The sequence below is a fragment of the Dermochelys coriacea genome, chromosome 8 (assembly GCF_009764565.3).
Source record: "Dermochelys coriacea isolate rDerCor1 chromosome 8, rDerCor1.pri.v4, whole genome shotgun sequence".
Lineage (NCBI taxonomy): Eukaryota > Metazoa > Chordata > Testudines > Dermochelyidae > Dermochelys > Dermochelys coriacea.
Genome location: NC_050075.1, coordinates 108,881,130 through 108,907,491, shown reverse-complemented (window position 1 = coordinate 108,907,491; position 26,362 = coordinate 108,881,130). Strand labels below are relative to the sequence as shown.

Sequence of the window (26,362 nt, the reverse complement as noted above, 5' to 3'; positions counted from 1 at the left end):
TGGGCTCCCCCAGGGGAAGTAGAGTCATGGGGGGATCAGGAGGCAGCTGGTAGGTCCCCCGGAAGTATTGTCACAAGTTACTGTACCTGGCCCATGACATCCCTCTCGCAGGGCACCAGGGAATTCGGCGCACCCGGCAGAGGCTGCTGCAGAACTTTTACTGTCCTGGAGTCTTTACCACTGTCCAGCAGTATTGCCGATCCTGCGACCCCTGTCAGAGGGTGGGGAAGGCCCAGGACAAGGGGAAAACGGCTTTGAGGCCTTTGCCCATCATAGAGGAGCCTTTCCAGAAGGTGGCTATGGACACAATGGGACCTCTCAGCAAGACGACCTGGTCAGGGACGAAATACATTCTGGTGGTGGTAGATTTCGCCACCTGCTATCTCAAGGCAGTGCCATTATCTTCTACTGAAGCAGACACTGTGGCAGATGCACTGCTAATCATTTCAGCCATTTTCAGGGCTTCCCCAAGGAAGTCTTGACAGACCAAGGATCCAACTTCATGTCGGCCCTGCTCCGGTGCTTGTGGGAGAAATGTGGAGAACCAGCACAGCTCGGCCTCAGCGTATCACCCCCAATCCAATGGACTGATGGAGAGGTTCAATGGGACCCTAAAAATGATGCTGAAAACCTTTACAAACCAGCACCCACAGGACTGGGACAAGTACTTACCTCACCTGCTGTTCGCCTACAGGGAAGTGCCCCAGGAGTCTACCGGGTTCTCACCTTTCGAACTGTTATATAGAAGGAGGATAAGGGCCCCCCTGGACCTGATGAGAGATGAATTGGACAGGAAGGCTGCTTCCGCTGGGGAATCAGTGGTGGGAGTATGTCCTGACCTTCCGAGAAAGACTTGCTGAGCTCATGGGCCTGGCCAGGGAGAATCTGGCCAGAGCCCAGAGGAAGCAGTAGGTCTGGTATGACTGCACGGAGTGGGCCCATGCCACCAGGTGATGGTTCTCGTCCCCGTGAGAAAAAAACTCCAGGCTACCTGGCAAGGCCCTTTTAAGATGGTCAAGCAATTACATGAGATAAACTATATGGTGGAGCTGTCTAACCAGGCACACCACCGCCATGTGTACCATGTGAATATGATGAAGCCATATTATGCCAGGGGAATGTGGTGTTGGGAGGAGCAGGGAGATGACCCTTTAGTAGATCTATTCCCTGAGACAGGAGCTGGATCCTCCCAGGAAACAATTCCAGTCTCTGACCGGCCAACCCCTTCCTAGTAAGCTGAAATCAGAGGGATGCTGCATCTGTACCAACAGCTGTTTTCCAACCAGCCTGGACGCACTAATCTGACTGTCCACCGGGTGCAGACAGGATCGCACCCACCGATAGATGCTCCCCCTTCCGAGTCACAGGGAAAACTGCTCAGGATCTGGAAAGAGATCAATGACATGCTGGCTTTGGGGGCGATCCAGCCCATGGGCCTTGCCAGCGGTGCTGGTCCCCAAAAAGGACAGGTCGATCCAGTTCAGTGTGGACTATCGGAAGCTCAGTGCCATCATTGTATCTGAATCCTACCCCATGCCCAGGCCCAACAAGCTCCTAGACAAGCTTGGAGGAGCCTGGTACCTTACCACCACGGACCTTACAAAGGGCTACTGGCAAGTGCCACTGCATGCAGATGCCCGGCTGAAATAGGCCTTTATCACCCCTCTGGGGCTCTATGAGTTCCTGACCCTGCCTTTCGGCCTCAAGTGAGTGCCGGCCACCTTCCAGCACCTGGTAGATCTGCTACTGAGGGAGATGGAGAGTTTTGCCGTGGCGTATATTGAGGACATCTGTTTCTTTAGCCAGACCTGGGAGGACCATGTGTCCCAGGTTAGACAAAGTGCTGGACCAACTCCAGGAGGTGGGGCTGACCATAAAAGCAGAGAAGTGTAAGGTGGTGATGGCTGAACTGACCTACCTGGGCCACTGGGTGGGGAGCGGCTGCCTAAAGCCAGAACCAGCTAAGGTGGAGGTGATCCGGGACTAGCCTGCTCCCCAAACCAAAAAGCGGGTACAAGCCTTCATTGGGATGGCGGGGTACTATCGAAGATTTGTGTCACACTTCAGCGCCATAGCTGCCCCCATCACTAGCCTATGCAAGAAGGGAAAGCCAGACAAAGTGGTCTGGGCTGAGGAGTACCAGAAGGCTCTCCGTGCCCTGAAGGAGGCTCTGGTTAGGGGCCCAGTTCTGGCAAACCCAGACTTTGACAAGCCCTTTATGGTGTTCACCAATGCCTCAGACACGGGGCTGGGGGTGGTGTTAATGCTGGATGATGAAAAGGGGGAGAAACACCCCATCACATACCTGAGCAAGAAGTTGCTATCCTGGGAGCAGAACTACGCAGCCATCAAGAAGGAGTGCCTGGCCATGGTGTGGACCCTTAAGAAACCCCAGCCATCTCTCTTTGGACAACACTTCACCGTGTATGCTGACCTCTCCCCTGACCTGGCTACACCAGATGAAAGGAGCCAACGCCAAGCTCCTGAGGTGGAGCCTGTTCCTGCCAGATTATGACATGGATGTGGTCCATGTGAAGGGAAGTGCCAACATGATAGCGGATATGTTATCCTAGAGAGGGGGCCCCAAACTTCCCCAGGTTACTGGTCAGAGTGACCCCGTTCAGTTCAGTCTCGAAGTGCGGAGAGATGTGATGCAGCAGGTAGAGGGGAGTGTTGACCTGGGAATGTGGCAGGGAGTTTCATTGGGGATGGGATACAATACCTGAGAGCCTATAACCTGAGCCAGGAGGGGGTTGGGGCCAGGTGAAACCTTCGCCCAGGAAACTGGACAAAGGCTGGTGGAGGAGCTGGGGGGAGGCTGGTTGGGACGCTCAAGGGTTTTTCTTTCAGTTTGGAGTGGGCTAGGGAAGGGGGAGAGCCCCAAAGCAGGGATCTAAGCCAGAAGGACCTGACTAAGGGATCCTGTTCATGCCTACAAGCTCTGGGTTGGATTGTGTTCCTGTCTCTAATAAACCTGCTGTTCTACTGGCTGGCTGAGAGTCACAGTGAATGTGAATCACACAAAACAAGGATACAGAACCCTGACTTCCCCACGCTTTGTAACACCAGGGTACACTCAGAATTTAGGTCACCAGCTCTATGGCCTTCAGGGGTGTGGAAAACCCACATCTGAGCATTGTAGCTATGCTGACCTAAGCCCTGGCGTAGATGTGGCTAGATCAATGGATGCATGCTTCCATGGAGCCAGCTCCAGGAGCTTGGGCAGGTGCTTTTCTTCCCTCACTGTAGGGGTCTGTGCTCCAGGACTATGGCAGTGTATCAATGGCACATACCTCTAGTGCTAAAGCTCTGGTCAGCTAGACAAAGAAGATGCAAGAACTGGCCCTGCTGCTCACTCCTGACAAGACTTTTGAGTGCAACACTGCAAAGCTCTGCAGCAGCAGGCAGCCACCAGGGGGTGCACATGAGCCAACGTATTGGTAATGGGTTTTTCCTTAACTGGGGGGGAGAGGGGTGGGGCAGGAATTGCAGGAGCTTGAGTGGGAAAAGGATGGAGGGACTGGACACAGCCAAATCAACAGCAGGTAAAACTAGAGTTGCCACAGTAAGCCAGAGAGGAAGCTAGCATTGCTATCTGGGCATTACAAAAGCCTCAATCCTGGATGGGGGTTAGGATCCCAGCCCTGAGGGTCTGGAGTGAGTCCTTCCCCAGAGTCATCCCCCATGTGTACGGCTGCTACATATTCCGACATGCAGGGGAGACTGCACCTGATGCTAGAGCCTATGTTGCAGCAGGGGACAGCCCCGGGCATATCATATAGCTCTGTTCTGCCAGCAAGGCAGAGTCGGTCTCCTCCACAAAGCTCTGCCTAGGCCCCTTCTCCCTCTGAGGCCACGTGGCTATGGCAGAGTTCTTGCCCCCTCCAGTTTGGCTGGCTGCCTGTTCAAGCAGCTCACTTGTGCTCCTGTGCCCACTACCCTTCCTGCTGCTGCTTCATGGCTGTCTCCCTCCTGGCTGTCTCCTTCCCTTCCCTCCCCTTTCCATTAAAGCCAGGAGTTATTCAGATCTATGCTAGTAGTTGGGCTGAGCTACAGCTGCCGTATGGAACAGTAATTGAGCACTTTGGCCCCGCGGCAGCGTCATGGCCTGCAGCATTTGCTAGCCATGGGGCTTCGGGTTCTCCCATTGCTGATACTGGGGCACAAGCTGCCCTGCCCATTCGTTTCCTGCAACACACTTAGGAGGCATGACTGGGTGCAGAGCACTAATGCTCCTATTTAGCCCCCGTATTCTGGTCTCTACTCTCAGCTGGGCAAGGTCAGCCAAAAGTGAGCGAGACAGACCAGGCTGCGAGTGCTCCAGAACCAGCAGCAGCCCCAGCTCTGTATTGTGCTGTACAGCCTCACTTTCACATCGAGAAGGGGAGGGGGTGACCCAGAGCCTCCATCTAGCCTGAGGCCTGGCCCAGGGCTTTAGACACTGTCACTTCAGAGGGAGGGTTGATGGTCTACCTTTATCCAACCTGCTAGAGCAGCAATACTCAGGCTGAGGCTTGTGAGCTGCAAGTGCCTCTTTAAGGTGTCAACTGTGACTCTTTGTAGCCCATGACATTAGAACACTGATTTAGTTAGGAAAATGTTCCTGATTGGTTAATATGTTATTAACCATGGTAGTTGATAAAATAATATTTGGTCAGTCATTTTGCTGAAAATCATATACAGAAAAACTAAGTATGCCCCGTCATACTGTTTAAATATGAATATACAGCACTATAGTACATGAAATAGTGAATTCACACGCCTGTGGCTCTTTTGGGTAATGTTGCTCACCGATTTGGCTCCTTAATCACTGAGGTCTGAGTATCACTGTGCTAAAGAGAGTCTCCAGCCAGTACCTCTACCCTGGCCACAAACACTGGCTGGGTAGCTGGTATACACAGCTGTCTCCAGCTTGTTTAGGAAGACATTAACCCATAATTAGCATCCATTCTAGAAGTACTACAGAACTGAGCAAGCATGTCCCAGCTCATGGCAACCCTCCTCCTCAAGACAGCACTTTTCATTGCTAGCTCTCAAAGGACTTCACAATCTTTAATGTACAGCACTTCACAGCCCCTGGGAGATGAGAAGCATTATTATGCCTATTTCACACATGGGGAACAGAGGCCCACTCAGGCTCAGTGACTTGCCCAAGGCTCCTGAGGAAGCCCACAGTGGAGCAGGGACTTGAACATCCCTCATCCTAAGCTTAAAGGGGATCAGCTCGTTACTTTAGAATAATGTCACTTACCCCTACACAGTGCTGAGCTCTCAGCTCTCTCTAGGAGCAGGGTGGTGTTGTCAATGGCTCAGTGTGCAGCCACAATCCAAAGAAACAAGAAGGCTGTAGTTACAGGGAGAACACACAAAGCATTGCCTCTCCACTCCTGACAAGACCTTAGGTTAGCGCCCCCTGCCAGGATGCTCTGCTCAGATTGTCCTGACACTACAAGGAGAAGGGAGTCTGCCTGGCCGAGAAAGCTAAGCCTGGGAGAGCTCCAGATAAGGAGAGAATAAAAACATTTGGACTAAACCATTTGGAGAGATGACAAATGACTGAACAGCTCACAAGGGGCTTTCACCTTCCCGTGAATCAAACCCAAGGGAACACCTTAAAAGATACTGCTGGGGGAATTATGCAAAAAATTTTAAAAAATTCTGCATATTTTTTGTCACAACAACTCAATTTTATCACACCAGCTTCAGTTATTTTGGTAAGTTATTTCAAAATACCAGTCAGCAAGTATGCTTGTAACAACACAGACAACGATTTCCTCAGGAATAGAGAGCTAAAGAAACCCCTACAATAACCCAATTCCTGTTTCACTGTAATTGCTTTTGTTGGGCACCTCAGTCTGGATGCATCACATATGCCAACGTGGCACATCTTGGGGGAAAACTCTACCCCTTGCGTCTCAGATACCCGCACCCCTCCCCACCCAGAACCCAGCTGCAGGACACCGAGATCCCAGGGATCCAGAGAGAAACAGCCTGATGCTGGGTCCCAGGCTTGTACGGCGTTTCCCACATGTTGCCCCCTTCCTTCAGGACATGCTGGGAACCACAGCTGCCCCAAACCCTCCAGCTTCTTCCCCCCCCCCCCCCGCCCATGTCCTGTACAGTAACACCCCACTTAAAATCTTCTCGCTTAACATTGTTTCAATCTTACATCCCTGCTCCATTACAGAACATGCTCTGTTTAAAGTTGTGCAATGCTCTGCTATAACGTTGTTTGGCTGCCTGTTTTGTCCACAGCTCGCAGCTCCCCATCAGCTTCTCTACAGCGCCTCCCACCCACTGGCAGACCCCAGGATCAGCACCTTCCCCCTGCGTACAGAAATCAGCTGGTTTGCCACGTTCAGGAGGGAGGAGTGAGGACTCAGCGCGCAGGCTCCCCGTCCCTTCCCTGCCTCCTGAACGCCGTAAGCCAGCTGATTGCTGCGGGCAGGAGGCAGGGGAGAAGCGAGGATGCAGCATGTGGAGTAAACGGGGGGAGGGAGGAAGAGAAGAGGCAGGTTAAGGCTGGCTTGTAAATCCTGAGTGATGATGATCCTGAAAGCTCCAAAGTGATTAGGGGAGTTGGTCATCTAATGACTTGCTATAAAGAAATTTACCAAGAAAAGGAAAGCAAAACAATCTCTAGATGCGTTTTTTCGAGTTCAGAAAGTTCAGCAAGAGGAGCAGCCGGACAATCCAACCTCTTCCACTCTCTGACTCCACCACCTCAACCAAGCTTTATACTCGACAATGACTGTAGTATTAAAATGCTTGTTTAAAATGTATACAATGCCTTTTGTCTGGCAGAAAAAAAATTCCCTGGAACCTAACCCCTCCCTATTTACATTAATTCTTATGGGGAAATTGGATTCGCTTAACGTTTTGCTCCAAGTCGTATTTTTCAGGAACAGAACAACAATGTGAAGTGAGGAGTTACTGTATTTGAGAGCTAAAGAGCTGAGCTCTGCTGGGTCCAGTGGCCCCTAGTGGCAGCCAGTAGCTCTGCAGCACCATTTCTCCAGGGGAAAATGAAATTCTGCACAGAATATTAATTCTGTGCAAATTCTGCATTGGCACAGAATTCCTCCAGGAGTAAACAGACTACATCTGGAATCCACAAAACCACAAGCGGTAGGACACTTGGCCAAAAGACTGAGGCAAAGAGTTTAGCTCAAACCAGGCCTTAAATAGATAAGAATATCCAGAGTTGCACTAACTAAGGACAACCCCTCCCATCTTCAGTGGCTGAACTGACCACTCCTGCTTCCACTGGGGGCAGGGGAAATGTATGTCCATCACTGCCCCGCCCCCGCTCCCCCCCCACCAACTAGCACCTTCTCCTGTCGTTATCAGGTACTGTTCTCGGTGAGAGTCATGATACAGAACTAGAGTGCTGGGCACGGCAGATTGTTAATTCCTTTGTTGCTAGCCTAGGGTGGATGGGCAATAGGGTGCATGGTGGGAGGGAGAAGAGAGCCTAGGAACATCAGCATTCCCCTAGTTTATTAAACCCAAGGTCCATCTAGCCCAGTATCTTGCCTCTAACAGTGACTACAGCCAGCGGTTTCAGAGGAAGGTGTAAGAACCCCACAGTAGCATGTGTGGGATAACCTGCCTCCCAGAGTAGATCCCATGCTAGTCTCTACTATCTGGAGATAATCTTAAAACAAGTTTTAATCCCTTCCAAAATGTAACACTGCTGCTACTGGAAGCTATTCCTGATAGCCATCTAAGCATCCCATCCCTTTTTTAACCATATTAAATCCCTGGCCTCAACAATTTCCTTTGCCAGTGAGTGTCCTCAGTCTACTTACATATTCTGCTCCTTCCATTTACCCCCCACTCCCTGGCGCTGTGTGGCTGGTAGGAGCCTGGGCCAGGATTTTCCAACTATCCACCTGACCTGCTTTACCACTCCCCCTTCATCCCACCCTTGCCTAAAGCTGGGAGAGGAGAAAGTCCCTGGTCTGGAGGCATTGGGAGTGCACGTGGCTGCTAGCTCAGCAGTCGGCACATGCCCGATTTCTGGCCAGCGTCCTGCCCCTGGGAACAGGAACGGTTCCTCTCACACACCCAGCAGCTGGAGGACGTTCCTGAGTGAGGACTCTAGGGGAAGCACATGCAGGCAGCTTGCTGGCTCTCTACACCAGCCCAACTTTGGGAAAAAGCCAAAACGCCTTGGCAGTTATTCCCTTCTCCTGCTGGAGGTTTGGTTCCTGACCCATTTCTGCCCCAGCAGTTGCACAGAAGGACCCTCATGAGCAGCAGCACCCGGTCTGCACCCTGCCACCCCAAATGCTTTGCTCTCTGCCTAGGCTTTAGCCACCGGTCTGGTATTTGCTGTCTGCTGACAGCAGCTGTGTATGTTTGGGGGTGGAAATGCTTTCAGCTGTGGTTCCCATCTAGAGTTGTCAACTCTCCCGGATTGGCCAGGAGTCTCCCAGAATCAGCCTCAGTCTCCTGGAGGCTACTGAAACCAATCTGGGAGATTTTAATAGGCTGCTAAAAGTTGGGTGGCACAACAGGGCTAATGCAGGCTCCCTATCTGCCCTGTCGCTGCATGGTTCCCAGAAGCAACCGATGTGTCCCTCTGGCTTCTAGGCACGGGGCAGTCAGGGGGCTCTGCATGCTGCCTCCACTTTAAGTGCCAACTCCACAGCTCCCATCAGCCGGGAACCGCAGGGGTGGTACCTGCGGGCAAGGGCAGCATGCAGAGCCACCTAGCTGCCCCTGAGCCTAGGAACCGCACATGCCAGTCACTTCCGGGAGCTGCCCGAGGTAAGCACTGGGCAGCCAGAGCCTGCACCCTTCATACCCTCCCACATCCCAACCCCCCACACTCAACCTCTTGGCCCAGCCCACACTCCCTCCTGCACCCCAACCCAGTGAAAGTGAGTAAGAGTGGGGGAGAGTGAGCGATGGAGGGAGAGGGGAAAATGGAGTGAGTGGGGGGCCTTGGAGAAGGAGTAAGGCAGGGGGCATGGCCTTGGGCAGGACAAGCATGTTTGCGTTTGTGCCATTAGACAGTTGACAACACTATTCCCGTCCCTACCATTGCTCTTCCCAGAGTGCTCTGAGAGTCCAGTTGCCTTCCCCAGCTGCAAACGATTCTAGTATCTGCTGCCTTGTTAACTCCCTCCTAGCCACAAGCAGCTGCCCCCAAGACAGCAAGTTCACTACAGGTGCCTGCTGGCTCCCTGGTGTTCTGCTAGGGTCAGGCACTTTTCTCAGGAGCTTTCACCCCCCATCTCTGTCTAGCTCAGGCAAGGCTGGGAAGGGTCACTGAGTTCACACTAAAAAGAGATCCTGGAAAACAAGAGGGTAGAGCCGCTTCTCCTTCTGTCTTTATTTCTGGAGATACACAAAAGCAGCCTGGCTTATGGTGGGGGGGGGAGGGGTGCTCAAGGCCCCCTACTTCCCCCACAGGATGCATACCAACCAACAAGGCTTTGACTACAGCCAGAGTGGGAGATGCCCACTGAGCAGCTGCTGCACTACTCCTGAGTGCAAGAACAGGCCCCTATGCCCTCCAAGTGGAAAGACTTACAAGGCACAAAGGGCACTGCTCTGGGAACCTGCACAAGGGACAGCAGGGCCACTGGCAGGAAGAGGGCTGGGGCCATGCTCTGACCTCCTCCCACTGTACACACGGCTGCTGGGCTTCAGTGCCCAATGCCACAGCAGTGAGGGAGCAAATTCCAGGGGAGATTATTGCTCCAGACTTGAGTTTACATGCACCAAGCAGAGGGAGTCGAAGCACAGCTGTTCCCATGCGGGACCAAGCACAGCCAGAAGAGGCTAGCTCTCGAGCAGCCAGGAGGCAGAGGCTGCCGCAGCTGGAATAGACTCTTGCCTCTCAGCCAGCCAGGACAGAAGGGTGCAGGCAGGCAGGCCGGGAGCATGCGCGCTGGGAATGGCTTTTCCCAAGCGTCAGCACGGCCCATGTGCGTGCAAGGCATGGGGTGAAAAGGGTCAGCTCGTGCACAGGAGCAGTAGAATGTGAGGCTGGGCCGAGTAGTAACCAGAGGGGGCCTGGCCCTGCACCCAGCCTACCCGTCCTGGAGAGCCAGAGCTCTCAGCGCAGGCCACATCCCCTTTCTACGCCGGCTGTGGCTGGGAGGGAGCAGCGCAATGAAACGGAATGAAGTGGCAAGGACAGATGGTGAATGGGGAGGACCCGGGGTCCTTGAGGTGGGAGTGAGGCCCAGGGCCTTACACTCCTTGGCAGCAGTGCTGAGAGCAGAGGGGCAGAGGGAGCACCTGGAGTCAAACAGAGCGACTCCCCTCAGCCATACAGGGCCCAATACATGGCAAAGGCGGGGTGGGCTCCATGTTTGGTCCTACTCACCATGGAGCAGCCTCCTGGGGCAGGAAGGGGGCCCTGGCAGAAGGAGCAGACAGGCACTTATGGGGAAGTTCCTTTGGAGACAACGGAGCAGGGCTGTAACCCCTCTGCCGGTGGTGCAGGTGGCTGCCCCTCTGCTCATGTGGCAGGAAGCAGTAGGAGCCTCCCCTGCACTGGTGGGAGCAGCTTCCCAGAGCAGAAGGGCCATGCCTGAAGACAGACAGGGCAGCAGGAAGCGGGGCTGGGCACTTGGGGTACAACAGTCTGTAGGCACTTGATTTGGCTAGTAACACCCAGGAGCAGGGGGACAGTCCCAGCTACCTCTGCCCCAGGGCTCTCATTGGCTCTGGGAGGGCCTGACCCTCTAGTTGGCTTTCACTTTGCCGTTGGTGACAGCGCTGTTCTCGTGCAGGCTGCTGCCGTTGTGCTGGAGCGGGGCTGGGTACTCGGCCCCCTTGGGCAGCCGCTTGCCCTTGGTGTAGGAATGGTACCAGAAGTTGGAGAAGAGGATGAAGAAGATGGTCCCATAAATCCAGATGAGGTGGATGAAGATGGGGTACTGGTACTGGCAGCTGGGCATGAAGTAGTATTGGGAGATGTGGATGGAGACGATCACGAACTGCGCCTGGGAGCCAGCGTGGAGTATGTGCAGCGGGGAGACGGAGGCAGAGAGGGGACCGGTTACTCATGGGGGGAGCACCTCAACCACAGCTACGCCCCCTCCCCCCAGCCCGCGGGAGCGCGCAGATTCACACAGGGCACCACGAGGGTGCCCCTGGCCAAGGCAAAGGCCCAGCCCTTCCCAGGGCAATGCATGGAGCTGCAGACCACAGCTGGCCACAGCCCCCAGACAGGCACAGCCCACTAAGGCTCTCCATGTGGAATGGACACAGCTCCATCTGAACTCTAGTGAGGAGTGCTGGCCCTGCCAGAGGATGGCATGGATCGTTTCCTGAGCGACCCTGCCACCATGCTGTGCCTCCACTGGCCCCCACAGGAACACCCAGCCCCAGGGTATTTGGGGCATTTGTGGCTGCCACGCAGCCCCGACTCACCAGCTGGACAGCTGTGATGTGCTTCTTCCACCACAGGTACTTCTGAAAGGCAGGTCCTGCCGCCGAGAGCCCATAGTAGGAGTACATGACAACATGCACCATGGAGTTGATCATGGCATGGAAGGAACCCATTCCCCCTGCCAGGCAGAGAACAGGTAATTAGTGCTAGGGGCCACCCCCTTGCTGTGGTGCTGCGCCCCCCCACCCAACAGGGGCACAGGCTCCATGGCTCATGGATGACATACTGCAGCAAGCCAAACTGCACTACAGCCCTCCCCATGTCCACGCAGAGCTCCCAGCCCCCACAAATGGGGAATAATGGGTGTGAGGAGTGGGTAGGGAAGGGGATTTGACTCAGCCACTGGCTGAGAATGGGGGCTGCAGCCAGGTGTGGGAAGATTGTGCGTGCACTCCTACAACAGTAGTCATAAGATCTTCCCTTGCAGGGCCCACGGGGAACAAGGACAGAAGAGCCCTGAGGCCAGCGGGACGGCGTAGGCCTCTCACTGGGAGACTAGGACCAGATCTCCCCTCCCCTCACTGCAGGGCAATTCAGCGCGTGAGCCCTCACCTGGGCCAAATTTAGCCCCCCACCACCAGCTCCAAGGCAGGACAGAATGGTGGAATAGGTGCAGGAAGGTGATCTGCTCATTCTTCTTGCGCAGGACGAAGATCACCTAGAAGCAGAGAAGCAGGTGGGTGGCCGAGTCAGCAGAAGCTGGAGCAGGTGGGACAGGATGGCTATTGAAAGTGCAGGGTTCCGCCAGGGCTCTCGGGAATCTACAGTGAATGCAGAGGCTCCAACAGCAGGGAGGGTCCTTCCAAAGCTAGGATGATATGTTGGAGAGAACCCACTGCCAGGCACTCCTTGTCCTGCATCCTGAGAACATCTGATTCAGCAGCCACCAGGGCTGACGGAGCCAGGCTTACCTGGGTGGTGCCAATTCCCAGTAATCAGCGACTACCTGTGCAGCCATCAGGGAAGGTAGAAAAACCTGCACCCTGCCCCCCACTCAGGAAGGGGAGAGCCTGGTACTGGCATGAAAGGACGTGCTCACCTCCCATGGGCTGGGCTTATTGTTTGGATGGGCCCTGGCTCCCTCACACTCATTTCCAAAGCCCAAGAGGGGACTCTCTGGTCACTGCTTCAGGGCAATGACCTGACACGAGGTGTAGGGAAGCTCCATCACTGGCTATCGGCCAGGATGGGCAGGGACACAACGCCATGTTCTGGATGTCCCTAAACCTCTGACTGCCAGAAGCTGGGACTAGATTTCAGGGGATGGATCACTCGATAAATTGCCCTGCTCCATTCACTCTCTCTGAAGCACCTGGCAAGACAGGGTACGGGACTAGATAAGTCACTAGTCTGACCCAGTGTGGCCGTTCTTATGAAGCTCATTATTCCCTGTCTCTGTATTTTTCCCCCCCGCACAGGCACTACTGAGGCCCAGCACAGGGGTCGGGCCAGGCTCATTTGGATTTGCAAAACATTCCAGAAAATTTGGAGTGCTGGGGGGAGAGTGAGGCCAGGGAGAGGGTGCCCAATTACCACTCCTCGAGGATCCATCACTTACCGTGTCCATCAGCTCAATGAACTTGGAGAAGACAAAAAGCCAAGATACACGGACCATCTGAAACAAGGAGAGGGCATGTGTGTCAGTGACTCAGTCATGCCCACCCAGCTCTGCCCTGGGGCAGGGTGTCCCACTGCCCTGCAGTCCAGCCCTCCCAGACAGGTTCGTTTCCTGCAGACAGCAAGGGCCAATAAACATCGGGGCCTTGAGACTTTCCTCTATGGTTCAGTAGATGGACCCCTGGGGTTCTGCAATCCCATACCTGGCACACATACCCCAAACTCTGGAGGGCACTGCCTCTTTATTCAGCTCCTTGCTGCTGGGTTATAAGCCACAGGAGACACCCAGCCACCATCTTGGGCCAGAGGTCCCCAAGGCCAATGGCTATGGTAACAGGAAGGAAGCAGCTGCATGCTGCCTAGGGCCTGTGATTAAGGGCCCCATTCTGCTTGCAGCAAGAGAGAAGAACTTACACGAAGGGCCTTGGGGTCCTGGGAAAAATCCACAGGGTCACATCTCCAGGTGTATCCCGTCAGCCAGCCTGCCATCAGGAACTGCAGCAAGGGGACACCACCAGACTAGGATCAGCACACACCAGCCCACCATGCCCACCCTCCCGCTCAGAGAGAAGGCAGGCTGAAGCTCCCAAGGCAACCACAAGAGGGTGCCTCAGTAACTGGGCAGCCAGGTGCCCTCTGCACAGCAGCTCAGGTTCTCCGGGGCAAGGACTGATGGCACAGACGCCTGGCACAGACTGCACTGCCGTTGGAACCTCACCTCATAGACGATGTAGAGTGAGAGGCCCACCAGGAAGAAGTTGTAGACCACCATGAACTTCTTCAGGTCTAAGGGCTTCCTGTTCGCCATCAGCCAGGGGCCCAGGGACAGCACAAAGTAGACATAGCCCAGCAGGATCCCCATCATGAGGAAGGGCGACTGCATCAGGGGATACTCAGCTATGCGGGGGTCTGGAGGGAGAGGCACAAAGGATGCAGGCAAGGACGAGACCACCCCCCAGCCCGAGCGCCTGCTTCCCTTTCACTGCAGCCTGGGCACTGCTCTGGAGTCAGGAGACCTGGACTCTGCCACTGACCCACAGCATGGCCCTTGGAGACCCCCTGCTCCTCCTGAGCAATCATACATGGCACTCAGGGAGGGAGGTGGTTGGGAGCACCTGATGAACCCCAGTAATTCCTAATGCACACCAGGCTCCATGGCAGCCACAAACCACTTTGGGTGAAGGCTCCACTCCAGGACTTCTCCCCTGCCCCTCGGATGGCATCACAATATCATGGAGGAGGCACTAAGAGCAGGAGCAGCCCAGGACACCCGAAGCAGAGCAGGGGTCCCACAGCATGGCTCAGTAACGGAGGCACCCCAAGGGCATCAGGATCACAGAGCAGGGGTCCCGGACGCAGCATGGCTCAGTAATGGGAGCATCCCAAGGGCATTCAGAGCACAGAGCAGGGGTCCCACAGCATGGCTCAGTACCAGTGTGAATTCAAGAGCTGTGGAACTGGATTCCACTGGGTGGGGTGATGGCCAGCAGGCAGGGCTAGTCCTGGGGTGAGTGGTTGGGACAGGCAGCTTCCATGGCACCCAGCTCTCTGGCCAGCAGCTGGACACGGAAGGAAGATCTCACCTGTTCCCTTCATGAAGTCCCGGTACATTGTTACAATCGCTTCCATAGCGGCTGGAGTTCTGCAGAGAGTCAGGGAAGGGTCAGGTTTTCTGGGCTCAGGATCGCCAGCTCTCTGTGGTGAGCACTGAGCCTGCCAATTTACCCAGAGTGCGAGCTTCACCATAAAAAGTGAAAGTTCACCAAGTGCCACGTAACCTACAACAATAAATGTGATGGGAAAAGGTGCACAAGGGAGATTTGTTTGAATTAATTCAGTCTGAGGCCCATTAACATGGTGCCTCTCAACCTTTCCAGACAACTGTACCCCTTTCAGGAGTTTGATGTGTCTTGTGTATCCCCAAGTTTCACCTCACTTAAAATCTACTTGCTTACAAAAATCAGACAAAATACAGAAGTGTCACAGCACATTACTGAAAAATGTTTACTTTCTCCTTTTTATCATATAATTATAAAATAAATTGATTGAAATGTAAGGGCAATAGTTATATTCCAGTGTATAGTACATAGAACAGCATAAACAAGTCATTGTCTGAATGATATTTTAACATGTACTGACTTTGCTAGTGCTTTTTATATAGCCTGTTTTGTAAAACTAGGCAAATGTCTAGATAAGCTGATGCCCCCTGGAAGAGACAAGAACGGTCATACTGGGTCAGACCAAAAGTACATGTAGCCCAGTATTCTGTCTTCTGACAGTGGCCAATGCCAGGTGCCCCAGAGGAAATGAACAGAACAGGTGAGTCCACCAAGTGAGTCCATCCCACTGTCCATTCCCAGCTTCTGGCAAACAGAGGTTAGGGACACCATCCCTGCCCATCAAGACCTCTGGGAGTACCATTGCACTAATACATCTCAATAATTGAGTTAAAATTATGCCATGTAAACAAGAGAAGTGTGGGACTGGAACTCAATGGACCAAGTTGGTGCACTGGAAGTTAGCCCTAACTAATGGGCAAAATAATGAGGGACGGGCTATTCCACATCCCTTCTGGAGTCCTTAAAATAAAAGGGGTTTTTTTTGTTTGGGGAAGGGGAAGAAATGAAAAAGCTGTCTGAAAAAACTCTGGCTGACGGAAAAGAGGAAGACGCAAGCTTCACCATCACAGCTGCTATTCCCACTGGGATCCCAGGAGGCATCACACCACCACTGGGCCCTCATCATCCTGATCCTGATGATATTGGTAGCTACCAGTGTGGTGCTCTGCTCTTGTTCGATGATGATGATAATAATAGTTGGCTGCGTGCGTGTTCCCTCTGTCTGCTGCCCCAGCTCTGCGCAGATAGCTGACACAGCAGACCCCGAGAGAACCCCCCAAAATCACAGACTCTAGTAAGGTAGGAAGGAACCCGAGCCAGGTTTACTGTCAGACGAAGCACAGTGATAGTTCCCTATAGACTCTACAGGGCATACTACAAATACGTGCCCGCTGGCAATAGACACAGCTCAGTCAGGGGTGGGACACTCCACTGCCCCCTAGGCTGGACCAAATATGTGCACTCCTGGACCTACTTTTATACCATTGCAGGACAGATTACTCATCATACTTCAAACGAATCTATCTATCATGTTGTCCTTTTGACACTGTCTTTAAGATGCACCTGCCTGTTCCTTGTTATGTCTGGAGTGTTTTGATGCCATTTTTCTGCAAGTTCCTCTTATTAGCACTTATGCGTGAGTGCACGTGCTTCTAACAACCTTTTCTTGCACTTCTGTGAGTGGGACCTGCCTTTGGCTCACACCCCAGCTTTGCTTAACACTGCCTGAAAGTACTTTGGTTCAGGCTTTAGGCCTCAGACACAAGAATTTATGTTTCAGGACCTCCTCTTGCTACTCCTGAGAACTGTCCTGAGCAGACCAGGCCAGGGAGAGGGACCCAGATCACAGCATCACATCCACCAACTTTGGCTACATCCCCAATGTCACGTGGGAAGTAAGAATCTGTCATCCCTCTCTTCCCTCCTGCCCATGTGTCCTTTTCCTTCCTCACCTTACTTCTCTCCTCTCCTTTCTAATCCGTCTGGCTTAACCTGCCAGACTGTCGATTTTGCAACACAGCTGTGAGCCTGTAACAAAGAGACAAACAAAAGCAATGTCCTAAACAGCCCAATGCTGGTACAAGTTTGCCAGACCTCAGAATGGCTAATGGAGTCAAGTGCCAGGCCTATGTTTCCCCAGCAGCAAGGCTGCTGTTGACTTTCACTTACAAAGACAGAAGCTGCATTTTCTATCTTTGCTGTTTTCTTCTCCCTTCATGGGTTTTGTCTTGTCTTTTCTTTTAGAAAGTGGGAACAAATGTTACCAGAAACAGCAGGGCCAGCACCACTCAGCTACCACCTTCTTCTTTTCCCTTCAAAATGGCTAAGAGATCAAACACCAAATTTTCCCTTTTAAAAATTCTACTGTTAAAAACCCAAGGGGGAAAAAAAAGGCGTGGTTAAAAGAGAAGCTTCACTTAATGTGTTAGCTGTTTCTCCTTTTCTGTGTCTTTAATAAAGAGATTTTTAATACTGTGTTTGCCATAGTCTTATGCAGGCTGAGGGCTCTCTAGCCAAACCCCAAACCTTGTTTAAAATTGAACAGTACCAGGGTCGTGCTAACACCTTCCCCTGCATCATGCAGATGAGGTCACTTGCCAGGATTATCTGGTTTCAGAGTAGCAGCCGTGTTAGTCTGTATTCGCAAACAAGAAAAGGAGGACTTGTGGCACCTTAGAAACTAACAAATTTATTTGAGCATAAGCTTTCGTGAGCTACAGCTTCAGTGGAATGCATCCGATGAAGTGAGCTGTAGCTCACGAAAGCTTATGCTCAAATAAATTTGTTAGTTTCTAAGGTGCCACAAGTTCTCCTTTTCTTTTTTTCAGGATTATCTGGGTATCTCACGGAATCGTTTCCCTGCCATTGCAGGGGGCCCGAGCACTGGTGCGCCTCAATCCCCCCCATTCTCTGCCTGTGGCACATCCTAGTCTAGTTTCCTGTGGGTCTCGTTTTGGTTGCTGGGCAAGTGTGCCGATGCTGGTGGTCTGTGATACACAGGTCAGCCTAGATGAGCCGTCAGGCCCGTCTAGCTCTACTTAAGACACTGGAAGAGCCCAGCTGCAGCACCACCCGCTCCTCCCCATCAGGCTGTTCTCAGCCTGCTCCTTGCTGCACAGCTCAGTCCCTGCTCGTGGCAGTACTGAGCCATATGCAGCCCAGGCCTCTGTGCCATTGCACAGGCAGGGCTCAGTGCCAGCCACACCTAACAGCTTCACTCTGTTCGCTGCAGTGGAGAAGCCACTTGCGCCAACCCAGTCCCCAGAGCTGGGCCATCTGCACCCCGCAGCGCTACCTTCCCTCTCCCCATGCAAAAGGGGCTTCTTCCCGGACCCTGGCCATACCCAATCCTTCACAAGCCTGAAGAGAGACCTCAGCCCTCCATGCGGCTGCAGCCCGATTCCCACACCCCACCCCTTCAAGCACTCACTCAAAGCCAGTCAGGGTGATCCCACCCCTCACACAACAGAGCCAGAACGGTGTCACGGCACCACCACCCCTCCCTTCTGCTCACGTACCCATCAGCTGGAGGTCTGAGCAAAATGAAGCTATTCCTGCAGGACAAGGGCAAAGAAGGGAGGGGCCACAGCACATGGGCCCTGGGACATCAATGGCCACCAGAACGCCGAGCATAAAGCTTTGAGCTTTTGCAGGCCCCAGCCAGGGAGGGACACATTCTCTGGGCAGCAGCAGGGCTGGGTGAAGGCTGCCAGCTCAGACAACCGGGTACCAGCTTGCTGGTGTCCAAATCCCATGCACAGCTCCCCAGGACCTACCCCTGGCTTGGAGGATGCTAGCCACACAGCTCCAGCACTTCCCAGCCCACAGCGCTCCTATTGCCTCATTCTAGCTCCCCTCTGGAGGGACAAGATCAGCTCCAGGTGTGAAGCTGCTGCACTGCCAGACAGTCGTCCACACAACTCACTCTACCAAGCACACAGCAAGCCAGATGCTCTTCTGGAAACGGGACAGCAGGCATGGAACAGCTCTGAGGAAAGTCATCTGCAGTGCCCTCATCCACCTGCCTGAGGGGTGAGTGGGACAGGAAGGGAGGGGAGAGTGTGCCTGGCATAGCTCTGACACAGTCAGAGCCAGCCCAGAGAAGGAACTCCCACAGCTCTCCTGCCAAAAGACACACTCCACCCAGCCACCCGCTACAGACAACATCCCCCTTCTCTGCAGCCACCTTGCAGGGTAGGCCCCAGCCTCTGGCACAGTGAAGGGGCCCCAGAGAAGGCACAGACAGACCCCACAGGATGGAGGATGCCAGCCCCCAGCAACCAGGCAGGGAGGACACTGGCACATAGGAGAGATGGCACTGAGCTCTCTCCTAGAGAATCACTGCTTGGCTCACAATGCCCACCCCACGGGCAGCAGCTCCTCCTCCACGGGGCACAGTTACAGCAAGAGTGACCCCACCAGACCCCACTCCACCAATCTGTATAGCCACTGCCCCCCTTTCAGCACCCACCACTGGTGAGCTGTCTGGGGCCAGGGTGCGCGGGGAGGGCGACATGTTCAATCCCCCCACGGCACCTATGTGAGGGCTTGTCTTTGCTACAAACTTCACCCAAGTTCCTTTGCTGCAGTAAGGTGAGCTATGAATTCTGCCCAGTGAATTGTGGAAGAGTTGGTCTGTCCTGGTGGGCATGGGGGAGAAGGGAATCGTGGGAAGGCATTGGAGGACGAGGGGCATTCATGTGGTGCTAACAGGACATTCTGCGCTCTGGACACATGCTAGCATGACTCGCATTAATATATTCCAAGCCCAGAAAGGACCATTGTTGCTCTAGTCTAACCTCCTGCATCACACAGGCCAGAGCCCTGCCCTGTATTAATTCCTGCTTCAATTCCAACAGCTGTGCTTGAGCTAGAGCATCTCTTCTGAAAGCATCCAAACTTCACTGAACCATTTCCAGGGATGGAGAATCCACCGCAGCTGTCCCAATGGTTAATGACCCTGATTGTTCCAGCTCGGCACCTTATTTCTAATCCGAATTTGTCTAGCTTCAGCTTCAACTCATCGCATTGTGATAGACTGGTTAGTCAAACTGAAGAGCCCTCTACCATCAAACATCTGTTCCCCATGGAGGTACTTACAGATGTAATCAAATTACCCCCGACCTGCAGTATGACAAGGAGCTCAGGCTCTTTAGCTTGAGTCTCTCAATATAAAGGATTGGAAAACAAGGCCTTAGTCTTTCTCAGGGCTCTTCTCTGAGCATCCTCCAATTTTTCCACATCTTTCTTACCTTCTGGACAGCAGAACTCCACCCAATGTATTTGGCACTGGTGTAACAACGAGAGAGAATAACCTACTCCTCAAGTTTCCCATTTCTACATCCAAGGATTGCATTAGTCCTTGGGACTCCCAGCCCCATCTCCAACCAGCCGATTTGAATTAAACACACCATTGAAGTTTAGGGGCAACATGTCAGCTATGGACCACAGCATATGCTCCCAGAAACCTTTGCAACATCCTCTACCTAAACTAAGTGCAGAGAACAGGAGTTAACTCCCCTGAAGACACATCCATAGAGCAAGAGCTCTTTAGGGCATCTTGCCTGCCAGCTCAGCAATATAATCAAAGCCTTATTGCTATCACCCTCACTCATCCCTTCACTCCTATGCCTTGGGCCCCTGCAGATTCACAGCAGTGCCTGCGCTCCGAAGTCAGAGGGTACCGAGAAGCAGATGCACTGCCCAAACTCCCTGCAAGTCTGGGAAACCTGCCCAGCACACAGAGTCAGGATGCCTGGATTAAGGGAGAGGTTTACCATGGGAATGAAGTCACTCTACAAACATCAGCCAGCACTGATGACACCAGGATGACAGAGGGTCTACCCAGCGCCACCGGTCAGTCAGTGCCAGAGCTGGAAATAGAGTCCAGGTTCCCTGACTGGTGCTGAGACCACGTGGTTGCTCTTCTTTCTGTGTGCTCCAGAGAGGGAGCTGGAGGGCCAGCAACTGGTTGGCACAGGGCTGGGGTACCAGCCAGAGGACAGAAAGGGCCAGCTCCTGTGCCTATCAGCATGCTTGTCAGGAAGCAGGAGCTGGAGAACAATATGGTGACGCCCAGGGAGGAGATTCCCGCCTCCCCCCGCAGAGATGGCCACTGCAGGAGCAGAGTATGCACAAAGGCCATTCTGCCAACAGCAGCGACCACAACTGTGTTGTGTATGGGAGCCCATCCACTTGGACTGCTGAGCATGCATCCAGAGGGACTGAAAGCAGGTTCCCTGCTGGCACAGTGCTGGGTTGCCTTGCTTGTTTCCATTCCTTGCTGCAGAGACTGTAACTCAATTCAGTTCCCACCAATGCTTTCTAGCCTCACAGCTGCAGAGAAAACTTTCAACCATGAGTGGTTTCAGAGTAGCAGCCATGTTAGTCTGCATTCGCAAAAAGAAAAGGAGGACTTATGCTCAAATAAATTTGTTAAACTCTAAGGTGCCACAAGTACTCCTTTTCTTTCAAACACGAGTGAGCTTCATAACTGCTGCTCTAGGGGGGAGAGCTGCCGCCAGCCATCAACCCTGAAGACTAATGGCAGCAATTTAAATGGCAGCCTGAAGGATGCTCCTGCAGAAACTATCTGTTGTGCTCACCAGATATCGGACTCGGGAGAGGCAGCTGGCTACCTGGCTGTCAAGGTTTCCTAAAGCAAGGAAAGGGGAGCATGCCTCCTCTCCAGCACCAGAGGCCTTGGATGGATCTGGCTGCCTACCTCCTTCTGCAATGCCAAAAGCCCCAGCCATCACATCTAGCCACTAACACTCTGGCTCCCCAAGAGACCCCTGTCCATACGTAACTGCTAAACACTGAGCATATAGGAGCAGCGCAGGCTGAAGTATCCTCAAATGGAGGCATGCATGAAAACCCCAGTGCTGGTAAGTGCCACAGAGACTATATCAACTGGAATGGCTATTGCCAGAGGGAGAGGGTGCCAGATTACGTGCAGCAGGGCCTGGGGAACGGAGAGCTCACCACGGGACAGAGTGCAAGCACTGCAGAGACCTTGCTGCAGCACTCGGCACCAGCGAGCCAAAGCCATAGGATCCTGTGCAGAGCTGTCCATAAAAGAAAGTTTCCTACAGTTTCCTCAGAAGCACCTGGTACTGACCAGAGACAGACAGTGCTGGATGGCCCATCTGCTCCACCTTGTCTGGGAGAGGCCATGTCCCCAAGGGCTCCACTGGTCTCAGTCTAGACCCCAATGGGATAGCTGTGCACATCACCCCACCAACACCAAGCAGTCCCTGTGGGGCAGGTGGCCAGCAGATAGAGGTAAGCCCACCTCTGGCTCTGCTTATTCAGCACTGATGCAACTGCTGCTGGGATACTGTGTCCAGTGCTGGCACCCACAACTGAAGAAGGGCATTCACAAATTGGAGAGGGGTCAGATTGATTAAACTATTAGAAAACCTGCCTTATAGTGACAGAGTCAGAGCTCAATCCGTTAGCTTAACAAAGAGAAGGTTAAGGGGTGACTTGATCACAGTGTCTAAGTATCTATACAGGCAACAAATATTTAATAATGGGCTCTCCAGTCTAGCAGAGAAAGGTCTAACACGATCCAATGTCTGGAAGCTGAAGCTAGGAATAAGGCGTACACTTTTGACAGTGGAACAATGTACCGAGAGTCGTGGTAGATGCTCCATCACTTGTAATTTTGAATCAAGACTGGATTGTTTTCTAACAGATCTACTCTAGGAATTATTGAATTACTTGCCCCCAGAGTAAGCCCAGCACGAAGCTCAAAAGGCCTCGCATCACATTTCCTATCACCCCAGAAATCAGCAGGGCATCTCTGTCCCTGAGACATGCATTCTCAGCATGCCATTCATGAGTCACTGCCCTGATGACAGGTTTCAGAGTAGCAGCCCTGTTAGTCTGTATTCTCAAAAAGAAAAGGAGTACTTGTGGCACCTTAGAGACTAACAAATTTATTTGAGCATAAGCTTTCGTGAGCTACAGCTCACTTCATAGGAGTGCTGCAGCACCTGGTGCCAGTCCAAGATAAGGCACAGTATCTCATACACACAGTTAGTGCTGGCTGAGCAGGGACAGAGATTCTGCTGCCTAGGAAGAGCAAGGCACTGAAAACAGCCAAGCACTTTAAAACAGTAGGAGCAGTAGCCAGCAGGAGTCAGTTCTACAGTCGGAGGAGAATCTAGACCCCATGTGGCGGCAGTGGCAGCCAGGAGAAGACAGGGATGCTGTCAAGGGCCAGGACTTCCCCTTGGCTTCCCCCTGACCCAAGTGATAGAACTTGCCTTACATCCCACTTTGAAGGGCAGGCACCCCTACCTCAGCCGACCTTGTACTCCTCCATTTCAGGCTCGAGAGCCCTGCTCCCCCACCCCTCTCTGCCAACATTATAAATAGGGCCTTGAAGGGATGGGAATCGACTTCTTACTCCCCTTCCCTCCCCAATTAACTCCACTGAAACACTGCATTAGGGCAGCCTGACTGGAAAAGTGACAGACCTGTCACTGTGGGCAGGTCTGCATTTAACACTGCATTGATGCAGCTGCACCGCTGTTGCGCCTAAGCAAAGACACTCCTACACTGACAGGAGAGCGTCTCCCAACGATGTAAGTACTCCACCTCCCCGAGAGGCGGCAGCTATGTTGAGTGGGAAGCCCTCCCCTCCACATAGCGCTGCCTACACTGGGTGACATAGGTACACAGACATAAGCTGCTAATGTAGACCAAGCCTAAGCAAGCAAAGCAAATCAGAGGGAGGGAGGGGCCCACGAGCGGGAATGCTGACAGCACACAGGTCACAGCAATGGGACCTTTAGGAATACCCAGCAGATGGCAACAGGAGATTAGACAGGGGGTTGCACTCTAGCATGGCAGCAATAGAGGCAGATGTGGTTAAGAGCTGCATAGGAGAGGTCTCATGTCCCAGCCGGGAAGGGAAGATCAACACCTGGATACTACACATCAGAACAGTCACCCCTCTATGCATAGCACTGGTGCAACTGCACTTGGGGTAGTGCACTGCACTCCAGGCACCTCAGTGAGAGGAGAGGCCGATGAGCTAGAGGGAAGTCAGAGACTGACTTAATACACAGCCTACGATTAGGTCGCTCACAGAAGCGGCTATGGAATGCTGCCCCAGCACTTCTAGGCAGGTGAGGGACTGAATAAGCAAAGGCCATGCAGTACCATCATGCTGAGGATACGCTACGTTCAGAAGTTGCCATGCTGAGTATTATGGGACCGCCAAGCCCATCTCTTCCCCCAGTGTGGTTGGGGCAAAACCTCACTCAACGTCTACCCCTTAGCAGGTTGGAGCAACAGACCAAAGTGAGGAAAAAGGCACTGAATTCAGCATTGTTCCCTACAGCCCCAGCAGCACTTGGCACATGAGGAGATTTCTAACTCTCAGGAAGGCAGGAAGCAGCCAAGGACTCCAGCCTCCGATCAGGCTGCTTGGAGTGTCTGTCCAAGAAGCAGACCCTCCAGCAGTGTCATTTCCTGAAGAAATTAGACTGCAACCCAGAGATGCTTAGACTTGTGCCTCCCAGAGAAGCTACAGAGATGCCATGAAGACAACTCAGCAGTCTCCTGTACCTAGTAAAAAACTCCAGCATCATGACACCAACCTCTTGGATTCAAGTCTGGCAGAACCAGTTCAGCAGCTTTAAAATAGGGCAAAGGTGAGCTATCCCTTCCTACCATTTGATTCCACATGCCTGGTGCAGGTTTGCAAGACAGAAAAAGAATGAAGAGTTCTGCTGGACCAAAATACTCAAAATGCCCAGGTCAGTGAACTCCTGGTAGAGTTCCCTACACAGATCTCTGCAGGAGAACATCCTTAACCTAACAGATTCCTACATCACACAAAAGCAACAAGGAGTCCAGTGGCACCTTAAAGGCTAACAGATTTATTTGGGCATAAGCTTTTGTGGGTAAAAACCCCACTTCTTTAGAATCCAAGAATGTTAGGCTAGCTCGGGGCTGGTGGTGTCACACTAGTGACTTGATTGCATGCTCTGCATCTGTTCCTCAGTGCACCGGATTTCAAAAGTTCACAAGGCACAAGTGTCAACATGGAGCGTTTAATAAACTCCATACAGGTAGGGAGGGTCTGGATTCCAACACACACACACACACACACACACACACACACAACGGGCAGCCCTGCTGCTAAGAGGAAGGAGCCTGTGCAGTTACACCACAGGCCTGGAGTCAGTTGGTCTGGATTTTATTCCTGCCTCTATTGCAGAATCACCAAGTGACATTAGGCAAGTCACTTCCCATCTCTGCAAGTCAATTTTGCCATCTGTGAAGGGGGTGGTGTTTCAATATCACTTCCTTGCCTTTCAAGGACTTGGGCAGGTTGCAGCAATGTTTATAAAGCCCTTCAAGGACCCTGAATGAAATCTCAGAAAAGAGCAAAAGGGGGTGGGGAGAGAAGAGAGCAGAAGCAAGCATCAGAGCCCAGGTCCACTCACTCATGCTTGCAGGGTTTGTGCTATGGGGATAAAAAACAGCAGCACTGGCGTTCCTGCTTGGGCTGGAGCCTGAGCTCTGAGACAGTGTGTATGTGGGGAGGAAGGGGGGGGGGGGGGGGGGAAAAATCACACACACAGCCAGGTCTCAGAGCCTGGGTGGGAACATCTGCACTGCTATTTTTATCCACATAGCTTGAGCCAGGCAAGCCCAAATCAATTGACCCAGGCACCGAGACTCGCTGTCACGGATCTTTTTTGGCAGTGTAGACATACCCTTCAATTCTCAGTGCCACAAAACAGTAAGTAGATCAGTAAGGAACAGCTGCACTAATACATCTGAACACAGCCTGCATGAGCAGCGGCACAGGATCAGAAACAAGCAAAGATAACAAAGGGAGCAGCAACCAGAGAGGCTTGGGCAGAGCATCGGGAGCAGGATGGGATGAGATCAGTGATATCAGAGCAAAATCAAAACAAAAAAAAAACAAAACAAAACCAAAAAAAGAGCACTGCTCTTCCTGCCCTGAGCTGCCTGCAGTCTATGGGGTGTGTGGAATCTCCAACACTGTGCTAGTAATCAACAACAATTGTGTGGGCAGGTGATTAGACCACACAGCCACAGGCAGTCCAGCCCAATGATGATTAAGGAGGTGGGACCCAGCAGCTCTATATAAATATCTAAAGAGTGGAGAAGCCATGGCAAAGCAGAACTAGCTGGGGTAGAAGGGGGAGTGTGTGTGGAGGAACAGTGTTACAACAAGAAAGGAAAGAGTGCAGTTAAGTCCCAAAGGGAACAGCTTCCTGAGAGGTACATGGGTTAGGCGGACAGGCTTCCAGAGGCAAAGCCCCAGAGGAGCTTGAAGAAGGGCACAGGCACACTAAAGGGTCTCAGAGTAGCAGCCGTGTTAGTCTGTATTAGCAGAAAGAAAAGGAGTACTTGTGGCACCTTAGAGACTCAAATGTATTTCAGCATAAGCTTTCAATTCATAATAATGCATAATGCATCTGATGAAGTGAGCTGTAGCTTATGAAAGCTTATGCTCAAATAAATTTGAGAATCTCCAACGTGCCACAAGTACTCCTTTTCTTTTTACTAAAGGGTCTGGAAAGCAAGAACCAGGAGAAAGACTTCAAGGGCTCTGTCTGAGGACTGAAACCCCACCCTGGGGTCAGCCCTGACTACCCAAGAGATGCCTCTCCCTTTGCAAGCACAACCTCCCCTGAGAGCTACCTACCTCCCAGCA

The 26,362-nt window shown here is 52.7% G+C and overlaps 1 protein-coding gene across 17 annotated transcripts in view; it reads right to left on the bottom strand.

Moving 5' to 3' along the window:
- Positions 1 to 5,701: 5,701 nt before the first annotated feature.
- The window catches only part of ELOVL1 (ELOVL fatty acid elongase 1), a 37,517-nt gene continuing 16,856 nt past the window's right edge, over positions 5,702 to 26,362 (bottom strand). For 5 of the 17 annotated variants that reach the window (XM_038414063.2, XM_038414061.2, XM_038414062.2 and 2 more), the window contains 8 exons: positions 16,605 to 16,680; positions 14,617 to 14,811; positions 13,752 to 13,942; positions 13,448 to 13,528; positions 12,975 to 13,031; positions 11,969 to 12,074; positions 11,398 to 11,534; positions 5,702 to 10,967 (listed from right to left, as the gene is read on the bottom strand). In XM_038414063.2, the coding sequence (XP_038269991.1) occupies positions 10,707 to 10,967; positions 11,398 to 11,534; positions 11,969 to 12,074; positions 12,975 to 13,031; positions 13,448 to 13,528; positions 13,752 to 13,942; positions 14,617 to 14,779 (996 nt within the window). In that variant the 5' untranslated portion in view covers positions 14,780 to 14,811; positions 16,605 to 16,680 and the 3' untranslated portion in view covers positions 5,702 to 10,706. The remainder of the gene's footprint in view (positions 10,968 to 11,397; positions 11,535 to 11,968; positions 12,075 to 12,974; positions 13,032 to 13,447; positions 13,529 to 13,751; positions 13,943 to 14,616; positions 14,812 to 16,604; positions 16,681 to 26,362) is intronic. The other 12 variants (XM_038414054.2, XM_038414064.2, XM_038414056.2 and 9 more) reach the window with 3 other exon arrangements.